Below are 26,559 nucleotides of genomic sequence, written 5' to 3' on the forward strand. Positions count from 1 at the left end.
CTTCTCAAAACAGAACACACAAATAGCCATTGATCAGGCTGAGTGTGGGTTGCTGAATACGCATTCCTTCTGTGTTATCTGCTCTGCTAGAGGGCAATGAGGGAGTACGCCTTTTGTCTTGAGAAGATCTGGTGCACAAATACACTGGTCCCCATTGTTCTGCTTGCCAAGCCAGTGTGCCATTCCAAGCAGATTCATGGTACATTTAGAACTGCAATGACTAGAAAACAGGCCTCATTGAGAAACAAAGGACAGAGGAAACCTGTGCTTAAAATTTTAATTGCCCATCTTTTCAGTGTTCTGAGAATGTTTGTTTGTTCTTTTGGTACCTGGCAGTAGATACAGTATTTGTGGGATAAAATGCAAACTTCTAATCAAAGAATTGTTGATTAATTTATTGTTATGGTTAATAGATATAATTGGAGTACATAACAGATAAAAGGATTTTTGATTATTTGCAGTAGGTGGATTGTTCCTAATGAAATACTGTCTAAGTTGTATCACAACTCTTTGTAATCTACTTGTTGCATTAATCTCTCATAATTCCTTTTCTTATTTGCATGTAATCTTCTTGCTGTAGGAATAAGTAGATTTCAATCAAATCTTTCTTTAAGTTATTGGAATGGAATTCATACTTCAGGGTGATACCTGAAGGAATTTAGAGTAAACTTATTTCATGCTTTTGACCATTCTTTCACCTTTATCTTGCTTGTAAGAATCTGCATAGACTCTGCTATGGAGACAGCATGCTCGTCTCCTGTCAAGAAACTCAGCAATCTTGCGGTAGTTCTACAACTAATGAATGAATAAAGCCAGAGCAACATAAGGTGCTATGCCATCTCAATTTGACTTGACTGAGTCTCTCAAACTGCTGTTGGATTTTTCTTTTTCTTGTAACAGGAGAAGCTGCAGTGCATCCAGTCTCAACTGACCACTTTCATTATTGTAGACCATGCTTATCCTGGGTGATTGAGAATAGGAGACAATTGCTGGGTGTTTATAGGTTTCAGAGGGGTAGCTGCGTTAGTCTGCATCAGTAAAAATGAGGAGCTCCTGTGGCACCTTAGAGACTAACAAATTTATTTGGGCATAAGCTTCCGAGGGTTATATCCCACGAAAGCTTATGCCCAAATAAATTTGTTAGTCTCTAAGGTGCCACAAGGACTCCTCGTTGTATTTTTGGATGTTTACAGTTCAAGGTTTCAAGAGATTACAAAGGACTAGGAGTAGGTGAACTGTCTTAAAAATTTTAATAGTAGCTTACAAAAGTAAGAGTTCAGTGCCTTTCAATAGGAAGATTAGGATTCTTTTCAGTAAGTGTGCATCAAAGTATGAAAACTTTTTGTTTTGGCATTTAGAGCCTCATGTAGCAATGTGATGACTAGACTCCTTCTTAGGATAGCTGTAAATTTTTCTATGTAACAATTTACAGGCTTATTTTAAGAGATGAGGCACTTGAGAGTTGTGAGTACTGATTTCCTCTTTGAATTAGGGCCTTTGATTTTACTTGTACGAAATACATATTATGCTTGAACCATATTAAAAAGTGATTTTCTAACTCTGTAGTTATGACGCTTCAATATGTGTCTTGCATATCAATGGCAAGACGACAATCCTCAACATTTAAAATTATTTATTTGAAACATTTCTTAAACTAAGTTAGACCTGTGTGGCATCTGAGTTTTCTGAGGCCTGGTCTTCGCCTTTTCAGATGTAATGAGCATGTTTCAAAAACTACAGGTATTTCAATACATTGCAAAGTATGTTTAGAGAGAAGTGGGAACATCTCTGGAATGAAGGAATGCTTTAATCAGTTTTACCCTGTGGAGGCCCATGTCGTGTTCCGATATTTCTTGGTTTGAAAATGGGAATACTCTAAAGACACAATAAAGGTCAGAATTTGTTAGGTTCTTCTTTCATATTCAGAACTCTGTTCACTGCTGGGAGAAAGCAAAGCGATAGATTCAGAAACACAGTTCAGTATTTCCTTGTCAAATTGCCTTTCAGTTTATATCACAACCAGTTGTGACTCTGACATTTGATTGACCAATTTCAAGTAGATACTTTAATTTTCTATATTTTTCAAAATCACATAAACCCTCTAAAATATTTTGAAACTCTCTACCCTTTTCAGTCTGACAGTCTGCCTGAAGGCAATGGGAGGGCTGCGTGAGAGAACATGGCCACAGGAGAGTGTTGAATACTTTAGTTTTAAGCTAGGAGAAGAATAGAGGGAGAACCCTAACAGTATAAATTAGATTTTATCCTTGTTTCCGTTTGTGAAGAACCAGGAAACAGTTTCATAGGGAACTCTGATCCCTGAATACATTGTATTTGCACAGGAAAGAACTCTGATAGAACCCAGCATACGAAAAGTTAAAACAAACAAAAAAAACTCACATTAAAACCAAGAAGCCAGCAGTGATGATTTTAATGATGACAGAAGACGCCCCTCATGCTACCTTAAAGTGCTTTACAAGGATGGGTGAGCATTGTCACCACCGTGTTACAGAAGGGGAAACCAAGGCATAGAAGTGACATACCCATTTGTCCCGAAGTGATTCAGTGGCAGAGTTGGGAAAAGAACCTAAATCTTTTTACTCCTAGTTTGGTTCCATAGTCTCACACTCCCAGTTTGACTCAAAGAATATTTGAGAGGGAGGGAATATGAATCTTACATTTACAGTACTACCTTTGCATATATTTTTGAGATGTGGGAAACAAATGGGCTAGCTGCCCATAATCTACCTGCTGAAGAATCAGCCTCTCCTTCACTGGATGTTACAAATGACCCAGAGGTGTTCTGGTGTCCTGGGATGGTTTAGCTGTAGCAAATACAGTACCTATGATAGAAGGAATAAGCATCGGTTTGATATCACTCAAGTATGGCAGTGTTCAAGAGAAGTGCTTAGATTTTCAGAGGTGGAATGGGAAGATGCTGACTTTAGTCATAAACCTCTCTACTGTTCTGTGATCTTTATAACTTAAGAAGCATTATTCTACCAGGTGGTGATTAATAGTGAATCTGAACAATATTTGGTATTTTCAGCAGGGCAAATGCCAAAGAAAGTTTCTGATTAATAGTCTCCGATTAGACTGTTCTTGTCAAATTGACTAATGTAATGCATTGGTAAGCCCTGGCTGATTAAATTGGAAGTCTTGTGCAGTTTTCTAGAAGATGCTCATTACAGGAGATTCCCACATAATGTTGGACAGGCCATAAAGAGAATTGGGCTTGTCAGTCTTTTATCATGACACTTATTTAAAAATTAATGTATCATTTTTGAAATGCAGAGACCTGCTTGTTCATATATTTGCTGACAACACTACAGTAATGATAGGTAAATGTGCAAGGTAGAGTGTATAGAATCAGCTCAGGCATGGGCTGCCCCACAAACCTATTTAATATAATGGAACAGCGTAATGCACAAAAATCAAATAAGGAATATGACGCATTCATCCGTATTATAAACACTGTCATTCTGCCTTGATCGAAGATCGCTTTCAGGCATTATTCAAAACGACAATTTTAAATTGAACAAAGCCTTCCAAACAGACCCATGCTAACATGGAAAGCAAGGCCATAACTTTCAAGCCCACACACTGTTATTTACTGTGAGCTTGTCATGCAGTGACCCAGAACAACTGATTTCAAGAACACTTAAGGCTGGAGGCCACCAGTGGTACCAAAGCATACTGAGACTTATGGGAATAAGAGTATAAATGTTCTCCATGTTTATTCCTACCACTGCATGTTCTGGAATTTACTCAGTTAATTTCAGACAGTAACAGGGTGGCATTCTCTCTGGCTCCTTCCTCCTTCCTTGTAACTTTCTTGGCAGATCAGAGAAGAGGAGAAGCATAGAGAAGGCAGAGGTGGGGAAACATCTTATACATCAGTGTTCAGTGAAGAATTATGAAAACTCTTCACAACAATCTGCAGAGAATGCATAACTTTTGAGTTTCTGCTGCAGTTTCATGTTTTTAAACAGAAAAAATGTGTAAATGATGTGTGTCCAATGCAATTTTTTTTTACAGAAAACAGCAAAGTGTACAGGAATTATGTAAAGTGATCAACTGGCCCGCTCTATGCATTTTACATGCAAATAGGAGGAGATCCATAGGAGGTCTGAGCTCTGTCTGCTTTCACAGTATTCTGTTGTCTCCTGTTATGTCACTGCATGCAGTTCATTAAAAGATTTAGTAACTAATGAGAGGACTTGAGTCTATCCCATGTGCAGCTACCTTTTACAGGAAGCTAAATCAGGCCAAAACTGGGTCAAGGTCTATGTTGGAATATTCCTAGGCTGGGTAATAGTACTGGCTTAATAAGGAATGCTGTAATAGGGAGAGACTCATAGACCAGCATGGAGATGTAATAATTTCTGAAAGTCACTTTCCCTCTCACACAATATGTACCTATGTTGAATTTGTGCAAATTAAATTTTCAACCAGAGATACATACCTCACTCAGATTCATGTAATTTCTTATTTGAATGAACTATAAATGCAAGCTAAGATTATGAGATTCATAGAATATAGAATATCAGGGTTGGAAGGGACCTAAGGAGGTTATCTAGTCCAACCCCCTGCAAAGCAGGACCAATCCCCAATTTTTGCCCCAGATCCCTAAATGGCCCCCTCAAGGATTGAACTCACAACCCTGGGTTTAGCAGGCCCATGCACAAATCACTGAGTTATCCCTCCCCCCACAAGATATTGTAACTGGTTACTGGCCACTACTAGAAGCAGAATAGTAGACTGGAGGACCAAATGAGTGATCCAGTCAGGTACAGCAATTCTTCTTCCTATGTTATGCCGTATATTTTCTGATTATCGGAACTGTAATGAATTAATCCAGTAATTTCACATTCATGAAGTAGATTTTATTTCATTTTACTATTTTTATGTGAATTACGGCTCCTGCTTTGACAATATGCTTAGTATATTAAAATACTCCCCTTGTGAATAGCCCAGTATTAAAATGGCTAGGGTTTGGCACTGGTAGACTTCGAGACTCACTACACATTATGGGGAAGACTTGGGTTTGAGGCTAACCATGTGAATCTTGAAAGCAGCTGGGAGTGCTGTTTGGAGTTAGGTGCATGCTGCATCATTCACAAACACTTTCTAATGGAAGAACATCTTAAAACCTTAGGCTGTAGGGGTCCATGCTGCAGTCATAGCTCCCAGAGGAGGATAGGAATCCATGTGTACGAGAGATGGGAAGGTAAAATGGAAGGACGGGGTGGAAATGTAATTACCTTTGTTACGTACACATACAGATATCTCTGTTATCAGCAGGGATCCACCCTGGAGCCTTCAGCACCAAAGACTCAGACCTCTCCCGTTTGTGCCTTAGGAGTTCATCATGGATGACCAAAGCATCTGTATGCCTATGTAGCCATGTTTCTGCTACAGAAGGGTTAGTGAAAGACTATGACACACATTTGGATTGCCCCATGTTCCTTCACATACGATGAGGGGTGAATAATGAGATCCCTTTTTGCCCATATAACAGGAAATCACCCATTCATGTGTTAGGACTTTCAAGTCTTACAAAATCAGATTATTTGGAAACTGATTACTTGGGTGATGGGGCAAGTCTGTATTTATAGGGCCAAATTGAAGGCAGTGAAATTAATCAGGTATGAATTTGGCCTACATTTCCCAAGGGAAGGTTTTTACAAACTCAAACATAAGTAGATATGAACACCTAATTAGAAAGATGTTACTTGCTGGGAACCAGGTGAGTTATAAAAGTACTAGAAGATGTGAGCTAGAGGTTATGGGCTTGTGAAATGCATTGGCTATTTCAATAAACAAAAGTATGTGAGAGATTGTAATTGGTCTGTAGCTGGAATAACTAGTTACCACGTGTCCCAGTTTGTTTCAGTAATGCCTCAAGGTTGAGGAGGAAGGCACTTCACACTAAAATATGTGTAATAAAAATCCAGGATTGTCACTCTGCAGCCTAGAATGTCTGATGAGTCAGTGTGAACTGATGGAATCAGCTACAAGCATGGATGAGAGCTCTTTTGTTTAGAATATCCTCCCTGAGATTTGCAGTGTGTTACCATCCAGTTTTTAAAGTTCTCAGCCATTTTGACTTTATGAATTACAGTACACCTGTGCAACAGCACAGGCTTTCAGTTGCAGTCATGCATCTATCTGTGTCAAGTGTCCTGGACTGTTGTGATATCAGAGGTAACTCAATCGGCCCTCACCCACTACAGCTAATTTGCATGCAACAGTTTCACTGGTTGTGTGAGGGAGATTGCTGAGGTTACTTAGCCCAAGTGCGTGGACAGCATGGGCTTTGAGATACTAGTACTTGTTATCGTTTGCTTCCACCCCTCTCATTTCCAACGTTCTCACACCCTTGTAGACCTTGTTTCTGTTTAATCTTGCATGGTTTAGCACCAGAAAGGCCCACTGACTTACACTCTGCTCAGAAGTCTACAATTTATTTGCAGCCAGAGTTTTGAATGAAGAAATTGTGGATGTAACATGAGGCAATTTAACATTTGCCACTTTAAGGTCACTAGTAGAAGGTTAGGTAGGAATACCAAGATCAGAAAAAGAACAATTAACGGAGGGTTTGACAAGCAGAGAAAGAAAAAAAGATAACTGAACCCTGGATGTTTTTTATAAATGGAGTAGCCAAGAATTATTGGATGTAATTGAGGATACCAGGGTATCTTGTATTTTCAGTCCCACTAAATTGATTTGGGATTAAAATGTGTTTCACTGGTACAAGGGATTTATTAGTAATTATTTCAAACTCCTGTCCAAAGATGCCCTGGCAAATTTATCATTAGAAAATACAAACTTTGGAAACAGAGTTGAAAGCTCATAGCTCTGAGTATGACGGAGAACTGCAAAAGAGTTTTTAATTCTGGAATTTTATAGATCATCCTGGCTCTTTCAGAAAAGTTTTTGAATGCCTACTTTATTACTACTATTTCTCCACTACAGCAAATGGTCTCTTGAGATCTCAAAGAGCTCGTTAGAGGAAAGGTATCTTATCACATTTGGAGCTGGTCTGTCAGGCAGCTGGTTCAGTGTGTGTCAAGTGAACATATTCAATTGATCTGCTGTCACAGGATTCCTGTTTTAGTAGTGAATGTTCATAACATCTAACCTGCGGCTTCATGTGCCGTTGAGCGAACCAAGTGGAGAGTGATCATTTACCATTGTTCTGTATAAGCAATACAGTCCAAAAGTGCCCAGAAAGGTGGAGTGCCCAGAAAGGTGGAAAAGAAGATTGTTTTCCTCAAAGTTCAAAACCATAAAATTATCACAGTAATGCCCGTCTGTTCTTTATCTGATTTTTTCTACCTTAGTATGGTTCTAAAAAAGAACATTTCTTCCATAGTCTTTTGAAACCATTGCTTATTTCATAATTGTGCAAACAATCTCCAATGTGTGGTTTGCCAGAGCCATTGCACTTCACGAAGATAAACATCTGTACTTCATCTAGATCAAACTCTGTTGGTCTTTAGAAAGATAATTCCTGTTTTTTTTTTTTTTTGCTTGCTTTGTTACAGTGGGAACTCCATACTATATGTCCCCAGAAAGAATACATGAAAATGGCTATAACTTTAAATCTGATATCTGGTCTTTGGGCTGTTTATTGTATGAGGTAAGCATCTCTAACTTTTTCATCTTTGCATAAACAAGCACATAATAAAAGAAAACAGGAATGAATGAAGTAAACAGTTTAACTCAATCCTGTTTACATCTGATTTCTGTGAAACCCTATAAAATCTTCGTTATCTTGAGTTCTTTTTGAGTATTTTAAAAAAAAAGATATTAAACAGATTTTATTCAGAGCTGGTTTAGTGCATCACAGTAAATATTAGAGATACAGATAGCAGCAAGCCAATTTGTCTCATTCTTTACTCCTATAAGCTGGGCAGTTATTGGAAGAGCATATTTAGAACTCTTTCCTAAATACTAAGTTTGTTTTAAAGACCAAACGTGTCATTTTAATGTAATTTAGTGTAAAGAGCAATGAGTTCTGAAGAGTTGAAATACTTTGACCTTCCAGAGCTCTTGATGAAGAAAACTACTGTGGTTTTTAAACGAATTTACTGTTCCCACTGAGAGGATTTAGTTAGATTTTTTTTTTAAGTGTTTAAAGCCATGCAAAACCATGTAAGAATATAGTTTTCAAAGCAGAGATCCTTATTGTGAACTACATAGTTTTACATACTTAGTGTGTTCTACATACTAGATATATTAAGAAGAAAGTTACTCTTGATACTATGATTTTGTGAGAACGCTATGCCATTAGATTTTTCAAGTGTTCAGAAAAATGATCAATTAATGGTATTTGAGATCCATAAAAAAAGTTGTATTCATTTAAACAAATAGTAAGGTTACATTATAAATATATGAAACAGCTTTGGGTTCAAGTGAGGGTACCCAAAATTTAGAAAGTGCATGGTACGACACTCCCACCCCCCCAAATTTCAGTTGAGAGCCCACTATAATGTTATAACCCAGGGCCACTTCAAAGCTTTGGATGCTTACGTATTTTGGTTGTTTTTTCCTGGTTAATTAAAGGATTGTCAAAATGAAATGATGGTTGTCATTGCAACTTTTCACAATCGTGGAAAAAAAATCAAAATACAAATACCTGGCATAAACTGATCAGACAGTACAGCAACTTTAGCTAGGTTTCTGCATAAACTAGAGAAACCCTACTTTTTCTTAGAGAATTTTATCTTAAAAGCAAACTAGGCAGTGCTCTTCCCCACAAGAGTTAAAACTGTTTACTGCTGGGAAGAATATACTCATCTAGGTGGCTAAATGCTTGTTTAACAAGGTCATGTCCTGTCGTCAACACAGTACCAAGCCTGAGTCATGCAGTTCAATGGGTGCTGATTTGTGGGTGGGCAGGGTGTGAAAGTGCTGTGTGGTGAGCACCTAGGGAGAGATCAGTGCTGGGAAGCCAGTATAATAAGTCAACAAAATCCTGCTAGAGGAATTAAGCATCCAGTGGGAGCTGCTTGAGTCAACAGCTGCGTGCCGCTTACATGTGCGAACTCCGACACCGTCTGCTTAGATGCAATTAGGACTTTGGTATTTGTTCCTAAAAACGTTCTGGACCAAATTTATCTGCATGTCGGATTTTAGATGCCTGTTACGTTGGTATCTAAACACTGACCTATGCCCACCTGAAGTCCTTTCCACGGCAAAGAAAATGCAGATGCTCCTTAGACAGCTAATGCATGTTTACCTGCTGTCCTGGGCCAGAGACGTGCCACAGAGTTTAGTTAATGGAAAAACAATGAGGCTGGATTTAATACAAATGCAGTGAATGGCTGCCGTGAACATAAAGGCCAAGGGTTGGTCTTGGTGGTCTCTAAGCAAAGAGGAGCTGGACCTGCTGAGAAGTAGACTTGCTTGGACAGAGATGAGTGGTGTATCATAACAGTGACTTGTGTGTGAAATTCCATTGGGGATTAGAGGGATGGGCTAAGAGGACACACAGGTCTGATGCTGTACACCACGGTCAACAGGGAATTGCCAGACCTTTGCCAAATAATGCAAACCACAGACAAAAACATTCTGGCAGGACTGTTGACGACTTAGAGCCAGGAAGCAGATAATGTAGAAGGTAGTTTCCTCGGCTGCTCCTCTCTCACAAATTGTCCTCCCAGTTTTTGGTCCCGCTCTGTGCCTTCTCATCCACAGTATGGTGCAGGAAGACCTTGTAAGGTAGCATGTGGGGCTGAGGGAAGGTGATTAGAAAGTTAGACATTGCTGCTAGAAGGGTGGAAACAAATCATATTGCCTCTAAAATCATTGTGAATAGTGCCTTTCAACTGGGGTGTGTACGGTGCAGACCTACGGTCCTAAAGGAGATCTTACCTTGGAATCTGTGAGACAGCTATACAAGAAAAGCAGTTGGGAAACTAATATTTGTATATAGGGAAAAGTGGTTGATCAATAAAATGGAGCTTTAAAACAGCATAAGCTCACTAAAAGAAACCACTTCTGTCAGAGCTGGAAAATCCTGCAGATTGGCTAATCGCACCATTTCAATATCTATTTAACAATGAGAAAATAGGTGTGTGTTAGCATTTGTTTAAGAAATGTTAAGATGTGCCAAAAAGCTGTCTTGAGCATGCTGCCTACTCAGGGCAACGCGGCCCAGATGTGAAAGAGGGCTTTTAGCCTAATGAAAAAGCTGTGCTAACCAGTGTTCCCACGCACGTGTGGAATGAATTTTGTTCTGTCCACCAATATGGAGGTGGGGCCGAGGGGTTTGGAGTGGGCTCAGGGCTGGGGCAGAGGGTTAGGGTGTGGAGGGGAAGGCTCTGGCTGCGGGTGTGAGCTCTGGGGAGGGCTCTGGTTGCAGGTGTGGGCTCTGGGGAGGGGCCAGGGATAAAGTGCTTGGGGTGCAGGCTGCCCTGGGGCTACAGCGGGGAGAGAAGACTCCCCCAGCTCTCTCTCCCCGCAGCAACACCTGGCCTAGGGGTGCGGGATAGGCGCCTCTCCCCTGGCTGCGCCAGGGCCAGGGCTAGGTTGGGACCGGGGAATGAGCACTTCTCCACCAGGGCTGGGCTGGGGCTGGTGGGGAGAGGCGCCTCTCCCCGCCGTGGCAGGTCCGGGGCTGGGGGAGAGGCGCCTCTCCCCACTGCAGCCCTGAGCATCTGTGCGGTGCTTAATAGGCTGCTGCATGGCCACGCAGCTTAGTGGGAACTTAGGTGCTAACACCAGTGTGTGATAGCCTCATACTGCAAAAGGAGGAAAGCAGCAACTCGGTTCTAGGCTCTCATGATCATAAACAATTGTGTAAACGTACTCCAGCTGAGTGAAATGTTTCTGGGCCCAGGCTTAAAATTCATGTGACCTCTAGGAAAGGAATACAAAGGACTTTGAATTAATTCAGAGTCCTAAAGCAACAGCAGCAATAACAAATTCTGATTAGAAACAAGGCACATATTTTTAACAGAGGGTAATTAACTATAGGAACAACTTATCACAAGTTGTGGTAGATTTCACGGGAAATTTTGAAATCAAGATTTAGATGTTTTTCTACAAGATGAGCTTTAGTTCAAACAGAAATTAATTCAGGGATATCCTATGGCCGTGCTGTGCGGGAGATCACACCAGATGAACACATTGGTCCCTTCTGGACTTAAAGCCGATGAATGTACAAACCAATTTTAAAAGCCTGCTGCTTTACATGCATGGATCCTTACTATCTAAAGATACTAGTAATATACACAATGGAACTATAAAGTGTAGCAGTATCTAAAAGGTGTGTATCATGTTTCTATCACCTGAAATGCATCCCAGAGACTTCTCTTTATAGGTTCATTGTGAGGGAACTCAGCCCCGCAACCTGAAGCAAATACTCACCAACAACCACATACCACACAACAGAACCACTAACCCAGGAACTTATCCTTGCAACAAAGCCCGTTGCCAATTGTGCCCACATATCTATTCAGGGGACACCATCACAGGGCCTAATAACATCAGCCACACTATCAGAGGCTCGTTCACCTGCACATCCACCAATGTGATATATGCCATCATGTGCCAGCAATGCCCCTCTGCCATGTACATTGGTCAAACTGGACAGTCTCTACGTAAAAGAATAAATGGACACAAATCAGATGTCAAGAATTATAACATTCATAAACCAGTCGGAGAACACTTCAATCTCTCTGGTCACGCAATCACAGACATGAAGGTCGCTATCTTAAAACAAAAAAACTTCAAATCCAGACTCCAGCGAGAAACTGCTGAATTGGAATTCATTTGCAAATTGGATACTATTAATTTAGGCTTAAATAGAGACTGGGAGTGGCTTAGTCATTATGCAAGGTAGCCTGTTTCCTCTTGTTTTTTCCTCCCCCCCCCCCCCGATGTTCTGGTTTAACTTGGATTTAAACTTGAAGAGTGGTCAGTTTGGATGAGCTATTACCAGCAGGAGAGTGAGTGTGTGTGTGTATGGGGGTGGGGGGGGTGTGTGTGAGAAAATCTGGATTTGTGCAGGAAATAGCCCAACTTGATTGTCATGCACATTGTGTAAAGAGTTGTCACTTTGGATGGGCTATCACCAGCAGGAGAGTGAATTTGTGTGGGGGGGTGGAGGGTGAGAAAACCTGGATTTGTGCTGGAAATGGCCCACCTGATGATCACTTTAGATAAGCTATTACCAGCAGGACAGTGGGGTGGGAGGAGGTATTGTTTCATATTCTCTGTGTATATATAAAGTCTGCTGCAGTTTCCACGATATGCATCTGATGAAGTGAGCTGTAGCTCACGAAAGCTCATGCTCTAATAAATTGGTTAGTCTCTAAGGTGCCACAAGTCCTCCTTTTCTTTTTGGGCTTTAAGGATTTAATAAAATTTTTACATTAAAAATAGCTGGAATTGTTCAGGTTTGACCTGAAACTGAGATTTCCAGTAAAGGTGTTGCTCAGTTGACGCTCTGATGCCTTTTATTTGCACCATTAGTCCTACCGGGGGTAAGAGCAATAGTGACAGTGGCCCAGGTTAAGTGCTGCTGTCCCATCACTGATCAGTTCAAAGCGAGTTCTTGATCAGGCTGCTTTAAGATTGTTCCTAAGTATGGGTTCTGCTGTAGAGAAGATCTCAGATTTTGTTTGGAGAGACATATTTAGCCTTATGCTAAGATATGGTTTTGCTGCACATTAGGGTCCCCTCATGGTGTCGTAGTCTAAGCGTCCTAGCATGCTTGGCAAAATAAATATGCTTTTGTGGTGGTAATAGTATAATTATGTGTGTGCCATATGTGGCTTGAAAAGCATTTTTGTACTTGCTGTCTATATAGGAAACCCTTTAAGTTGTGGACAAGGTCTGATATTTTGACCTTGCAAGAAATATTGGCCAGTTACCATTTGATTTCAGTGAATAAAAAGTCATTATTTTTAGACATTTTAAACTTTCCTTAAATTATTTGAAAAATCAAATCTATACGTCTCTTTGAAGGATCTTTATTTTATTCATGCCAATTTCTTGTAATAAAAAACTTTTTTTTTCCCATTGGGCTAAAAAGTGGGAAAATAATGTTTGGCTGGTTATGAATCACTTCTGATACCTCTTTTCAGACATTATTTGGGAGATAAACTCAAGAAAGATTTACTGTACAAATTACCTTCAGAGATGTGCGTGTCAATTGGAATTCCATTGAGTAATATTGCGGGAGGGTGTTATGTCATACAGCACCATCTTCCTGTGACATTTACAATCACACATTGATTTTTATTAAATCTTATCAAAATAGTGGGAGGTGTCTTCATTCCCCACTTCCCTTGGAAATCTGTCATCCAGATAACTTCAAGGGGATAAAAATAAGTTCTACGTTTCCAGAATGTAGCCACAAGCGATGGCTTTAGCACTTTTAACAAGATGATCAATTTAAACACTAACAGGATTTCATATTTTTTAAACCAGTCATGCGGTGTGGTGGTCAATTTTAAATGGAGATCCGGCCATTCTGCTGTAATTGTTCTAACCAAAATGTCAAAAGCAAACCCAAATGTGGCATCGCAAACTGTTGTTAGCAATACATTTGGAATGCCTGCACTCACAATCCTCCAGCTCACATTTTTGGCTGTTTTAGTCAGAATTTATAAGGCATCTTCTTTTTCAGTTTTAATTTTCTATTTGCCAGTCTTGAAAAGAACATGAGTGTTGTGTTCATTTTTTGTTTTACTTTGCATATGGCTATGTAAGGAGATATGGACAGTAATTTTAATTGTAACTGAAAGATCTTCAGATTTCCAGGAATTATTGACTTTTTATTGAAGTCTACAAGACCTATCTGGTACGCTTTTGGTTACCGTTTTCCTGACTCAGCTTTGTATTTGTAACACACAGATCGTCACTGTATCTGAGAGAAACCATGGAATCTGTGCTTTTTTAATTTTAAATTACTAATGCCAGTTTGCTCTTTGAAGATCCTGTTTATCACCGATGACATTTAAGATTATACAGTATATACTGATAATCTGTGAAACTCAGAACCACAAAAAGATAGAAAGTAGACACTGACTAAAGATTCTTATCTGTGTGCATCATGTACACTTTTTATGTTCTCCCAGCCTGCAGTTGCTGTCTGTTCAGTAGAGCATATCTAGCTGCCTGCTACAGGGGGACATGATGTTAGATTTCATTGGTACTGTGAAATTCAGTTCTGCAAACATTCCTAACTACATGTTACACAAAGTAGCTACAGCTGGAAACCTACAAGAAAAGTGAAGCTGGGATTTTCCAAGGAGCTTGAGGGAATTGGGCACCTAACATCTATTGAATTTCAGAGTAATTTTAGGTACCTTAAAAATCCCACCTGAGTTGCCACATGTAAGCATGTTTGGACATCTGACACATGACACTGGCAAGAACTACCTGAAATATATTTAAACTTGAAAATGCATCATTGTTTCTCTAAATTGACAGTGAAACTCTTTTCCATTAATATCTGGCAAATTAGTGAGTGATGTACCAATAAAAATTGTGGCTACAGTCTCACAAAATGTACTTAGTCCTTTTATTTTACCAAGTATACTTTAATTTTAATTATTTGTCCTGCTCTGCTAATACATGGGACATATTTTGTATATTAGTGAACTCTTAGTAAAATGCACTGCAGAATCCTGCTATTCTTTAAAACAAACAAAAACCTTTGCTGGGAAGTGTAGTGGGTCCACCAGTTTTGTTGTGAGAACGATCTGATTTGTTTACTGGTGTGGTTTAACTGAGTTAAAAACTTTCTATTAACTGCACAGAGCAAGCCTGAAAGCAATGTCTTCAAAACCTGATGTAATTCATGTGCTGCACCTCTGTCCTCAAATCACTAATAATCTGTCAATGTACGTATCTAAACTATAGAATTTCAGAGCAGTGTGTCTTGAGTTGATTTTTTTTTTAAGTACTGCTGGGAGCTCGCTGTGTGTGTCAGCAATAAGATGATATTCTTTGGATAGCTTTCACAGTGCATGATAATGAGCAAAAGACTAACAATTAACAAATAGCCCCTTATTAAAACCATAGCGAGAAGCATCAACTTCAGCCGGCGTTAATATGAAAAGCTTGCTGTTTTGATGCAAAATGGTTTTAAAAGATCTTCTAAACAGAATAGATAATATCAACAATTATCCAATAGCGCTTCATTAGGAGGAGGTATTACTCTGCTGTGTGGTGTGGCATGTGACAGTTAGTGAGGGTGACAAGAAGCACTTGAACAACGTTATAGAGTAATAAGCAGATGGGGCACCGTGTGGGTTGCATGCTGAGGTGACATGCCTCTTGCTTACTGAGCCTCTCTGCAGCTCATGGCTTTCCCTTTGAAGACCATTCTTATTAATGCTATTGGTTCACTTATATGTAAATGGCGAATTTCATTTGTTCCTGTTCCTGGAGACAGTTGTAACGGTGAACAGTCTTGGGCTTGCGCCTGACATTGCCAGAACATACTCTGGATCGTGGGCTTGTTGTTTTTGAATCGTAGTTTGAGAGAGAGAGCAAAAAGGTACTCGACTCACAATGTTTACTTTAAATGGGCATTATTTATTCATGCCATATTTTGTAAGTGCACAAACACACATCTCTTCATGGCTACTGTTCTGGGGCTCAGCATTTAAAGTTCATTTAGAGCTCTCAGTTAAAGACTTGCAGCATAATTGATTTCCTCCCACAAAGATGCAATTGTATCTTAGCGCCTCAAAAACCCTCCATCGTGTTATCCTGGCTGCTTGAATCTTCCATTTATCTCCATGGAAAAAAAGTACGTTTGAATACACTGAGATATGGGGCTCAGGAACCAAAGAAACTAAAATGAAAAAAATAAGCTGATTAGGAGAAGACACAGTAGCCTGGTTACAAAAGCTTTTTAGAATCCTCTTCCCTCGACAACACGTGGCTTGGCTTTATTCAGAATATCAAGCGGAATGTTCATATTTATAAAGACTTTGAATTTTAGGTAGCAGCTTGTTGTCCAGAAAGCATCAATTTACTCTTTACAACAGTCCACTAAAAATTGAGCAGGCACAGAGAGCAAATATGCTCTGTTCTGAACAGGAGCGTGACTGAAGTAGATTGAAACTGCAACATGCATCATAGGCAAAAGGGCTTTTACTTTTAAAAGATTATCACTTTTATAATAGGTTATCATATTCCACTTCATGCAATTGGTTTAGAACAATAATTTTCTTGCCGCACTGAAATCCTATTTCCTTGGTTTAAGTAACATTGATATTTATAATTTTTTTTCGGTGTACATCTAAAATCGCTGCCCAGCCATATTCACAGAGTCCCACATGTAAGACATTTTAGGAAAAAATAATTACAGTGCTGGGGGAAAACATAGAAGCCTCTCCTGTGTAATGAGGGCCAGGAAAGTGTAATGAATGCTCATTGATCATTTGAAGAGAGTGGTGGGAGGTGTTTGGTCTGTGACTCTCCATTCTGCTTGGCCACGGGTGTTTCTTTGTGTTTCTGCTTTTTACAAGAATGCTCTGTCCTTGGGGACACCAGGAAACCAGTTTAGCTGCCTGAGACGTACGTACCCGTGTGTGTGTCCCTGCAGCATGGTAAACCCGAGTTCCAGCCTTCTGAATAGGGGACAGGCAGAGGTCTGACTTCACTGTGCAAATACCAAATCTCATGCCTTTCTTGTGGAGGGGGCGCTCTGTGACTTGAGGTGCTTTGTGCAACTGCCGCTGCCTGACACAGCTTTTGTTTGCTTATGTCCACGGCGTAGGGCTGATGAGGGAACGGCAGGTCTGCTGTACATCTGGTAATAGGTGCTTGGCAGTGTACAAACTGATGTCTCAAAGAGCAACAGTATCCATTTGTGTACACTGTCAGAGAGCAACATTTGTGCCCTGTCACAGAGCAAAACTTGCTATTGCAAATCAGCAGTACTGGGAGCTTCTAAACCCTTCACAGTTTAAAACTATCTTCCATTTTTCTCTACAGATGGCAGCTCTTCAGAGTCCTTTCTATGGAGATAAAATGAATCTGTTTTCTCTTTGCCAGAAGATAGAACAATGTGACTACCCTCCCCTTCCAGCTGAACATTATTCTGAAAAGGTAAATTGGGCACCTGATGCTCAGATTGGAAAGTGGTGACCAGTGGGGGTAAAATAACTGACCCTGGGGGCAGGGGAGGGCAGAGTGTGCGTGAAGACAGGGAAGTGGTTTTTGGCCATATCTGAAGTAGACCCTTCCCCCCCAACACCTGAAAAGAATTGGGGACCTCTACATAGGATTCCCTAGGTTAGCACACATCCGGCTGAAACACCTCTCACCATGGTATCCAAGCACCAGCAGAGTAAATGGAGCCCAATGGGGAACAAAAGGAAGTTTCCAGTAACGAGGAGTGGTCTGATCTGGAGTGCTCCTGCACTAGCAAAATATGACGACGAAACCTGGGGAAAACCTGACACCTCTCCCTACAATAACACACCATAAAACGGTGTTTAAATTTAGTCTATAAAGTCCTCAGTTTGTTTAAATGTATAACAAGGGAAAAATGATACTAAAAGGAGGAAGGGAAGTGATTAGCCTAGTACAATAAGCATCCAAGCAGGAGCCATATGGGGGCTTTTTAACGTCTGGTTAATTTTATTGCTATGAAAGCAAGAGATGGAAAGCAGTGGCTGGACTGAGCAATATCACAAGTTGCTGCTGTGCATGCTTGCTCCCACCCCTTTGCCACTGTGCTTAAATCCAGTTGCAGCCACCCCCTTCTTTTGCAGTGGACCTTTTATGACAGTTGTGTGGCGCTTTTTCAATGTGGCCAAATGTCAGCTAGACTGAAGCCCACCGAATCCATTTCATGTGGACCTAAATCAGACAGGAAACCAAGTCTCTTGATAAGTGCATGAATTGCCCTAAACAACCAGTTCTTTCCCTCCATTTCTTCTTTCAGAAATAGCTGCCTAGTGTATGAAAGGAAGTTGTTTAGGTAATTGAGAGAGTCTAACTTGTAGTTTTTCAGTAGAAGCAGAGCTCTGTGCAGTGAGAGACAGGATACAGGGGAAATAAAATCCAGGGCAGCTAGCAGACAGTCCATGTGTATTCCAAGGTTGTTCCCCAGAAGGGGACTGTGGTGATGCTCAAAACATCTTTGCTATTGGGTTGTACAACAGCAGCCTGGTAGAAATGGGAAGCAACAAACTACATAGATGCAGGTAATCTAGAGAACTCCACCTGAGTATGTCTTTCCTGGGATTAGAGAAATATCCCCACTTAGTTTTGCATACTCTCTAACTAGTTAGAAGTAAGAGGATGCTGGAGGAAGGAAGGAGTTAGAATGTTCATAAAACAAAAGGGGTTTGAAATCAGTTTTGCATATTCAAAAAATGGGGCATCCATACAGTGACCTCCCCTCCTCTGTGTTTGTGGTATATGCCAATCTCCCTGTAAACGCAGACACAACAAAGTAAATAAAACTGGGTTGAGAGCACTTTAATTGGCAACCAGTTCACTTGCACATCCTCTTAAGCTGCTGACATTTGGCTCCCAGGGAAAGGTACCATGCCAGATCTGTGCACAAGGCATTGGGAAATAGTACTAGACAAAACTGAGCAGCTGGGCTCTGGCTCCAGCTCCATTGCACACAGCAGCTTTTGTGAAATGAAGTGTGCACTTCTGGCAAAATCCAGTGTGTGCTGGTTGCAGGGTTATGTCTCTGGATGGATGCAGATCGCTCCCCGTAATGTTAACAGGAGTCACAGGCCTGGAGGGGACAGATCCCTAAACATGCCAAGCCAGTAGATTTTTTCCCCCTTAATAAAGACTTGGATTGGCTGCAGTGAGGCACTGTTAGTGAAAGGGGCACGTGTGGGAGGTGTCAGTCACTGAGGTGAGACTAAACTCGTAGGGACTTCCGATAGTTTCACGTCACTCACCAGAATTTGAGCTTTTGTGTTTAAAGCATGACATTTCTCACAGGACAGCATCTCTCCGGCTGGACTAGCATGGTGCTGTCTCCTTGAGCCTGCAGGCAGAGGCTCTGTCTGTGCTAGAGAGCTGAACCATTCATAATTCAACCGGTGGGATAGAACCAGCTTTGACTCAAATGGTACACAGCATCCACACCAGCCGTTTCAGTTTCAGTACCCTCTGGAGACCTATCCCAAAGTGCCTTACAGAAGCAATGGATTCACTGTAGTCAAAGCAAATGTGCAGTAATGTTAAGATAAGAATGTACATGTGCAATCAGTTCCCCCACCTCTTCAGGTGAAGGATAACACACGCCGCTTTCTTTCAGAGCATCTGTTCTAAGCATTAACTTCCTCCCCTGAGTTGTGAGTCAGCAAGTCGGTCACAAACAACTGGTTTATTTCTCAGTTTTCCTGCTCTGTGGGCAAGAAACATACCCATAATGTCCTGACCATAACAGACTCTAAATGCTGACTGTCTTGTGTGCACATACATCGTAGGGCCTTGGCTTTAAGGGGTGCTGTGTTCCTAAAGAGACACCAGAGCTGCTGGTTTTCACAGAGTTTGCATTCTTGCTAAGCAACCAACTTAAAAAAAAAAATTGTAAACTCTTCTAGAAAGTGCTGGTTTTCCAGACTGCCTTCATAAAGAGTAATTTCCATTTGCTGTGCTGTTATAGCATGCCCTTCATGATATGCCTGCTGGCAGTAGGAATTAGTGTAAGTTGACAGATGTGTTTCCTGTCTTTACAATTACTGTCTGTGTGCTTCCCTCTGGCACTGCTAGAGTGTGTGTGTAGTATAGTGATACAGTCTTGGGTGAGAAGGGTGGTTTAAAGCTCAAAAGCTCCAGGTCCCAGAGAACTAGATACAGGTGGTGTTCATACACTTAACTGAATGCCTGACAAGTCTGAGAGGGGGCTAGGCCTTCAGCTCTGGCTTATTTCACCGTATTAGTTGCTGCTGTTACATGAAGCCACAACGCTTAATGTTTTTATGCTGGAACACGACTGTAGTATGAGCCGTGTTTACTTTAGTTCTTTATGGTATGAAATACCCAAATGGTGACACTGTCAGAGTGAATGGCCAGGGGTGGGAGCAGATGGACTTCCTAAACCAAGCAAGCAGAAAGTGAAGCTGGTTCAGGGAGCAGGCTACCACAAGAGCCTCTTCGGAAAATGCTGTAGCTATGGGTGAAATTTGTGGAACGAGGCCTCATACAGCGTTTGTTCTAGCAGTAATCATGGCGTCAGAGGACAGAATGGGTGACTTAGTTATTTTGTATGTGAATACATACATTCTCCTTCCAGAGCGAATGGCTGTTCTGCTTGCTCAGATTCCGCCTCAGAGAGTAATTTCTTGAGCCTGCTCTAATGTTGTCACGGCCCGTTGGCCTGTGAGCCATGTGAAAACGCAGCCTGCGTATCCTCACGCACTGAGGGTCGGAATTGACTCTTGCCCATGCCGTGAGGCTGAATGTTGCTCAGTCATCCTCGGCAGCTCACGGCAAAGCTCCCCTTTGCCTCTCTCATACCAATCTTGAAGCTAAGGTTGAGCTCTGCTAATGTGTTACACTGCAGGCTGATTTCTGATCCCATGAATCTCTCATGTACACCATGTTCTCAGCTCCAGATCAAATGAATAAACTTGAGTAATTAGAGAAAAGTGCCCTGCTTTAATAAAGCTCCTTAAAATGAATTGCTCCTGTTCTGGGGCTTTTTAAAGCTAAGCCATCCAAATATTTTCTCCCTGGAACAGAAAACTAGAAATGGCCATAGTTCTCTGAAAACATCCACTCCATGTGCAGGGGCCATCAGAAAGTGAACAGAATGCTGGGAATCATTAAGAAAGGGATAGATAATAGGACAGAAAATATCATGTTGCCTCTATATAAATCCGTGGTACGCCCACATCTTGAATACTGTGTGCAGTATTCGCCCCATCTCAGAAAAGATCTATTGGAAAAGGTTCAGAAAAGGGCAACAAAAACTTATTAGGGGTATAGAACGGCTTCCGAATGAGGAGAGATTAATAAAACTGGGACTTTTTAGCTTGGCAGAGAGTCGGCTAAGGGAAGATATGATTGAGGTCTATCAAATCATGACTGATGTAGAGAAAGTAGATAAGGAAGTGTTTTTACTTCTCATAACACAAGAACTGGGGTCACCAAATGAAATTAATAGGCAGCAGGTTTAAAACAAATAAAAGGAAGTATTTCTTCACACAACGCACAGTCAACCTGTGGAACTCCTTGCCAGAGGATGTTGCGAAGGCCAACACCATAACAGGGTTCAAAAAAGAACTATTTAAGTTCATGGAGGTTAGGTCCATCAATGGCTATTAGCCAGGATGGGCATCCCTAGCCTCTGTTTGCCAGAAGCTGGGAATGAGCAACAGGGGATGGATCACTTGATGATTCCCTGTTCTGTTCATTCCCTCTGGGGCACCTGGCACTGGCCACTGTTGGAAGACAGGATACTGGGCTAGATGGACCTTTGGTCTGACCCAGTAGGGCCATTCTTATGTTCCAACTCCCCAGTCTATCTGCTGAAGGGGATTTGATCAAGTCATTTCAAACACTTATTTGCAGTGATTATCGAGGCTTCATCTGTGACCTGCGAGTAGATAAGAATGGAAGTTGGATTTAGCTCTTGCATGCTAGGATGGTTGTTGAAGAAAATCTTTGCCTCTCCATCATTCTGAATTCGAGCAGCACAGTTTACCCTACCAAAAGGCAGCAGATTGATTTCACATAACTTTACATTGACTGCTGATTATTTTAATACATTGTAAAGAGGCTGGCATCATCTGAGATTAATAAAATACCATCCATCTTATAATTCAAGGTACAGGCACATGCTAAGACTATATGTTTAGCTGTCATCAGATATAAACAGCATACACTTGTTTTTATCCCCAAAAGAGAGAGTCAAAGGGTCCATGGAGTTCACTATAGACTTGACTACTAATTTTAGTGAAAAGTGCTCAGATACTCTAGTAATGAGTTTATACTGTGGCCATAGCAGAGATGACAAAGCATACCATCCTCCTCTTCCCCTCCACCCCCCAATCCTAGGTAGTAAGGCTACATCAGTACCTGTAGTTTAATAAGTTTATTTTGGCACTTTCCCCTTGTGGTGTGTCTCCTTTATATAAACACGATCATTGTTCACCCTGTACCATTGTGCTACTGTTCCTAGTGTTGTAATCTGCTTCAGGCCCAGAAACAATTGTCATTTTACAGGACCTACTGCCATTCAGAAGTGAAAACCTCAGTTGTGTAAATCCAGCTGAAGATGTGTGCTTGATGGCTGTATGGTCATGCTTTTAATTACCATTAAAATAATTGGCACTGTGGCTACTGGGAGGATGTGAGAAGATCAGAGGCTCAAGGCTGTTTCTCCCCATGCCTCGGGGGTACGAGCAGCTTTCGGTGTCTGTATAATTAAAAGCTACAATCTTTCATGTGTACAATAAAGAGGATGGGGAGGTAGGGAGACTCTGGTCCTTCTGCATTTTATTACTTATAATCAGTGACCCATCTCTTTTCTGCACTAAGGTCCTGGAGTCGAGTGTCATTGTCACACTGCTGTGTCTCGCACAGCTAGTGCTCTATCTTATGTCTAAGGATCTCAAAGTGCTTTTCAAAACTTAATTCAATCTTGAACTGGCTAACTGCCACTGATTTGCTGCTAGGATGCAATGCAGGATCATTATATAGAAGTGTGCACTGAATAGATCTTCCTTGAATTGAACACCACAGTTCACTTCCATTTCTCCATCTTCACTCACAAGTCTTATGTGTCATCTCTGTCCAACTTGCAATTTTGGGCTCATTTTCTGTTCTTTCCTATGCTTTTCCCCTGAATCCAAATCCTGATCATGTCATTCTGTGGCCCCTCCCACGTATCTTTTCCTATCCAGTTTGAGTTCCTTGTCCTCACTGTTAAAGCTAAGCTCAGCTCTACTCTCCTACTTCATCCCGACTGCTGTTTCACCTACTTTGCCTGCTTTACCGAACCCTTCATCACCACCTCCCTCCCATTCATGATTCAGTGTCTCACCTCCTGTACATGAAGCAAACACATACTCCTCCTTCAGGCACCTGCTAACTCTTCTCTTCGGTAGCCATCTGCCTCTGACTGGTCACCCCTGCTCTAACTCATTAAACATAGGGGGGGAAATTACAAAGTTTTAAACTAACAAAATGCTAAATGTAATGGATGAACCACTGGTTGTTGCCTCCTCTCTCCTGTATGTTACATTTAGGTTGCAAACTCTTTAGGGTACAGAATGGGTCTAAGAAGCCACAACTAAATGCACCAACTTAGTACAGAATATTAGACTTCAGTGCTATAAAGTGAATTGTCTGGGTAGGGACTAGTCATTTTACAAATAGGGAAACTAGACACACACACTTCCTGATTTGCCATGAACATATAGCAGATGGAAAAGAATAAAGGAGTTGACACTCCAATCCAGGGTTCTTTGCATTCAAATAGTCCCTTCCCCTTTCCAAAAAGGAACAGGGTGGTACATTATATTTTCATGCAATTCTTCCTTCCTTTCTTTTCAGCTACGTGAATTGGTCAGCATGTGCATATACCCTGATCCAGATCAGAGACCTGACATTGGTTATGTGCACCAAATAGCAAAACAGATGCATGTTTGGACCTCCAGCACTTGAATCATCTGCAAACACTCTCTAAGAAAAGCCATCACAGCTTAGTCTTACTTGAATTTTTATTTCTCAGATGAAACCGACCGGTGCCTAGTCAAACTCAAGTGAGAGAGTTGAGCACTGGTAGCAAGATGCTCCATTATTTCTGCAGGTTATTTGACAAGGACTCTTACCAGGTGGTCATGCTTTAAAGTGAAGATTCTATGAGGTATTGCAAGCATTTTTTTTTTCAAAGCCAATAACATACTACAGATGTAGATCATTTAAGGGTCCTTTCTTAAAACTGTTGTGTGTAATCTAGAATAGATTATATTAACAGGGGTGTCTCATTGAGCCTTTGACACACCCCTTTATCTTAACTGTAATGTGAAATATTGAAATAATTCCTTCAGTGAAATCACTTTATACTAATGTAAGAATTGCAGTAGATATTGTGTAAATTGTATAACTGCTACTTTGCCTCTTCTGCACATGGTTAATAGCAATTTCAGTTTTTAGTTCATATATTTTTAAAGCATTCAGCTCTGTGTTTTATCCCCTCCTTTGCAAAAAGAGGAAGGGACGGACACTTGTTTGAAGATTTTTTTTTTTTAATCTGAAATTTTAGAGTGAATATTTTGTGGATCCATTTATCTGTTAACTTGGTTATAGACAATGAGGTGAGTCTAGCATATACCTGAAAAGCATTGCTTCTATAAGCAATGTATCTTTATAAATGTATTTTCCCCTTTGGCATTAATCTTGTTAGGCTAAAAGTCTATTATAAAACCAGTATTACTCTAAGCCAATTCTATTTTGGGGAAGATACTTTTACCAAATCCAATGGTACTTTAGCCATTCATAAATAAAATATAAGGAAAGCAGTGTTTTAAAACTTTTTTCAAACATAGTAATGATATTATTTACATTTAGCATGAAATAAGACCAATGCTTTGTGTAATTTTAAATAAGGATCAGCCCATACCTATTTAACTGTGAAAGCTAATTTATAAAATGTGAATTTTTATAAGAAACTCAAGCTGATTTGAAGGAGACATTTTGTTTAAAAAAAAAATTAGTCTTTTAAAGACCTAAAAATTTTCAGTCAACAAAATTCATTCATTGAATCAATGATTTGTTTCATTAGAGACAATGAAAAGTATTCACTGCTTTAGAAACCAAACTTGTGGATTCACGTTCAAGTGTTTCCATTTCACCTAACTGTTCAGGGGAACTGCTGCAGTTAATCTCAAAGGACAACACCCAGGGGAAATAAACTTGTACTGTTATAGTGTTTCTTCTGTGTGAGGTAGAGTCCATTGCTATCATGTATGTTTGTGGTTGACAGTTGTTCAAGTGTTTAAATACAGCCTGTGACACCTTACTCTTTCAAAAAAAGCCCATAGCTGCTTGGAAATAAAATCAGGGTAAGAGGGTTAAATACATGTATATGCTTTGAATGGATTTTGTTAAACCTAATTCTCACTACTTAAAGGAAAACTGCAGTGCCCAGTTAAACTGAATTTCAAAAGATTCGGCTAAAGATATTCATTGCTGTGAATGATGCTGGTATCTCTTAAATGTAAGATGCCATTTTACTGATACTTCCCGCTAGGAAGTCCAGGCTGTTGCTCTCCTGTGGGAGCCAGGATATTCAGTTCAGTAGGAGAGAGGCCAGAATGCTTCCTCCATTCCCAATGCTAACATGTTCAGAAATGATCGAGAAGCCAGATTTTTAGTGTATTTAAATATAATAAAGATGGTCACCTTTGTACTGCAGGTTTCCTTTGAACTATAGTGGCAACTTACACGTTCATAGACGTGGTTGTGCAATGCCTCTGTTGGTGTAATGTAGAATAAAAGTTCTTTGGCTGTCAAGAAGGCTCAAATTACTTGAGTGTTTTGATAAGTCTGGTCACTTCCTTGCTACATAAGATTATTAGTGCTTATAAGTAAATGTATTTTAAAAAGGTAAATTTTTGCAACTGTGCATTTTTAGATAAATAAAACCATGATTTACAAAATAAACAACTTCCTTTGTTAAAAAATACTATATATTTGAGTCCAGGGTTAAGTAACAAAGTGTTTTGTTGCAAAATGACTGAGTTCAAGTCTAAAATTGTTCTTGTAAAGTGTTTATATTCCCCAATATGTTAGTTTCACACTGCATCAAGCTCAACTTGTAAGGAAATGGACTAAAAGTTACACCAGTTCTGCTCACAAATTCTGCCTTCTAAGAACGTCTACCCACTGTGCTGTTTTAGAGGCTAGCCTGACTCTTTATTACCAATGTCTAGCTGTTGTTTTCTGTGTTGAAACACAAGAGATAGAGAAGCCACTGAACTTAGTGGTAGCAGGTTTTTCTGCTAGTCCTATCTTGACTACCCAAGTACAGGTAGCAGCTGATTCATGACAATGGCATCCCCTCAAGAGGGAATGGCCCAACTAGCTGAACATGTACTTCAGATTGCTGCCCTGTGACTCACTCATAGCTTACAATGTGTAGGATGACCTTTCAGATAGCAGATCATTAATAAGATTTTTGTTTGGCTGACTTACCATTCCTTACGTACAGAACCAATCAACGGTGTAAACCAAAAAAAAACCTCACTCCACAAATTGGTCAGAATCCATTTATTTACTATAAATTGAGGTTTTTCCATGCAGGAAGGCTTCTAATATCAACCAGACATGGTTAACGTAGTAATTCTGTGTCACAATACTTCAGGAAGTGTCCATTGTTTGTACTGTTTCATCCACCACTTCAAGGTCCAGGAGAGCCACATTTTCTGCAAGAACAGCTGTAGTTCCTTTTTCACACCTGTACTTACCATACCTGTTAAAGATAATCAATGAAAGTTACAGAGCAGCTCCCCAACACAGAACTTCCCTAGAATTGAATCCAGACAAAGTGGATATCAAAGAAGAGGTCATTAAAAAAACATTAAGGCTGAATCT

The 26,559-nt window shown here is 40.4% G+C and overlaps 2 protein-coding genes across 5 annotated transcripts in view; one reads left to right on the forward strand and one right to left on the reverse strand.

Annotated features, from left to right (window-relative positions):
• The window catches only part of NEK6 (NIMA related kinase 6), a 110,801-nt gene extending 85,308 nt beyond the window's left edge, over window positions 1–25,493 (forward strand). For all 4 annotated transcript variants that reach the window (XM_084649768.1, XM_084649767.1, XM_084649766.1 and 1 more), the window contains 3 exons: window positions 7,551–7,645; window positions 16,972–17,085; window positions 23,518–25,493. In XM_084649768.1, coding sequence (XP_084505894.1) covers window positions 7,551–7,645; window positions 16,972–17,085; window positions 23,518–23,628 — 320 coding nt within the window. In that variant the 3' untranslated portion in view covers window positions 23,629–25,493. The remainder of the gene's footprint in view (window positions 1–7,550; window positions 7,646–16,971; window positions 17,086–23,517) is intronic.
• A 727-nt stretch (window positions 25,494–26,220) lies between these two features.
• PSMB7 (proteasome 20S subunit beta 7) overlaps window positions 26,221–26,559 on the reverse strand; it is a 42,398-nt gene continuing 42,059 nt past the window's right edge. Inside the window, exon 8 of the mRNA XM_084649958.1 lies at window positions 26,221–26,437. Coding sequence (XP_084506084.1) covers window positions 26,326–26,437 — 112 coding nt within the window. The 3' untranslated portion in view covers window positions 26,221–26,325. The remainder of the gene's footprint in view (window positions 26,438–26,559) is intronic.

This window comes from Lepidochelys olivacea (assembly GCF_965140295.1).
Source record: "Lepidochelys olivacea isolate rLepOli2 genome assembly, chromosome: 16".
In the NCBI taxonomy this organism is placed as follows: domain Eukaryota; kingdom Metazoa; phylum Chordata; order Testudines; family Cheloniidae; genus Lepidochelys; species Lepidochelys olivacea.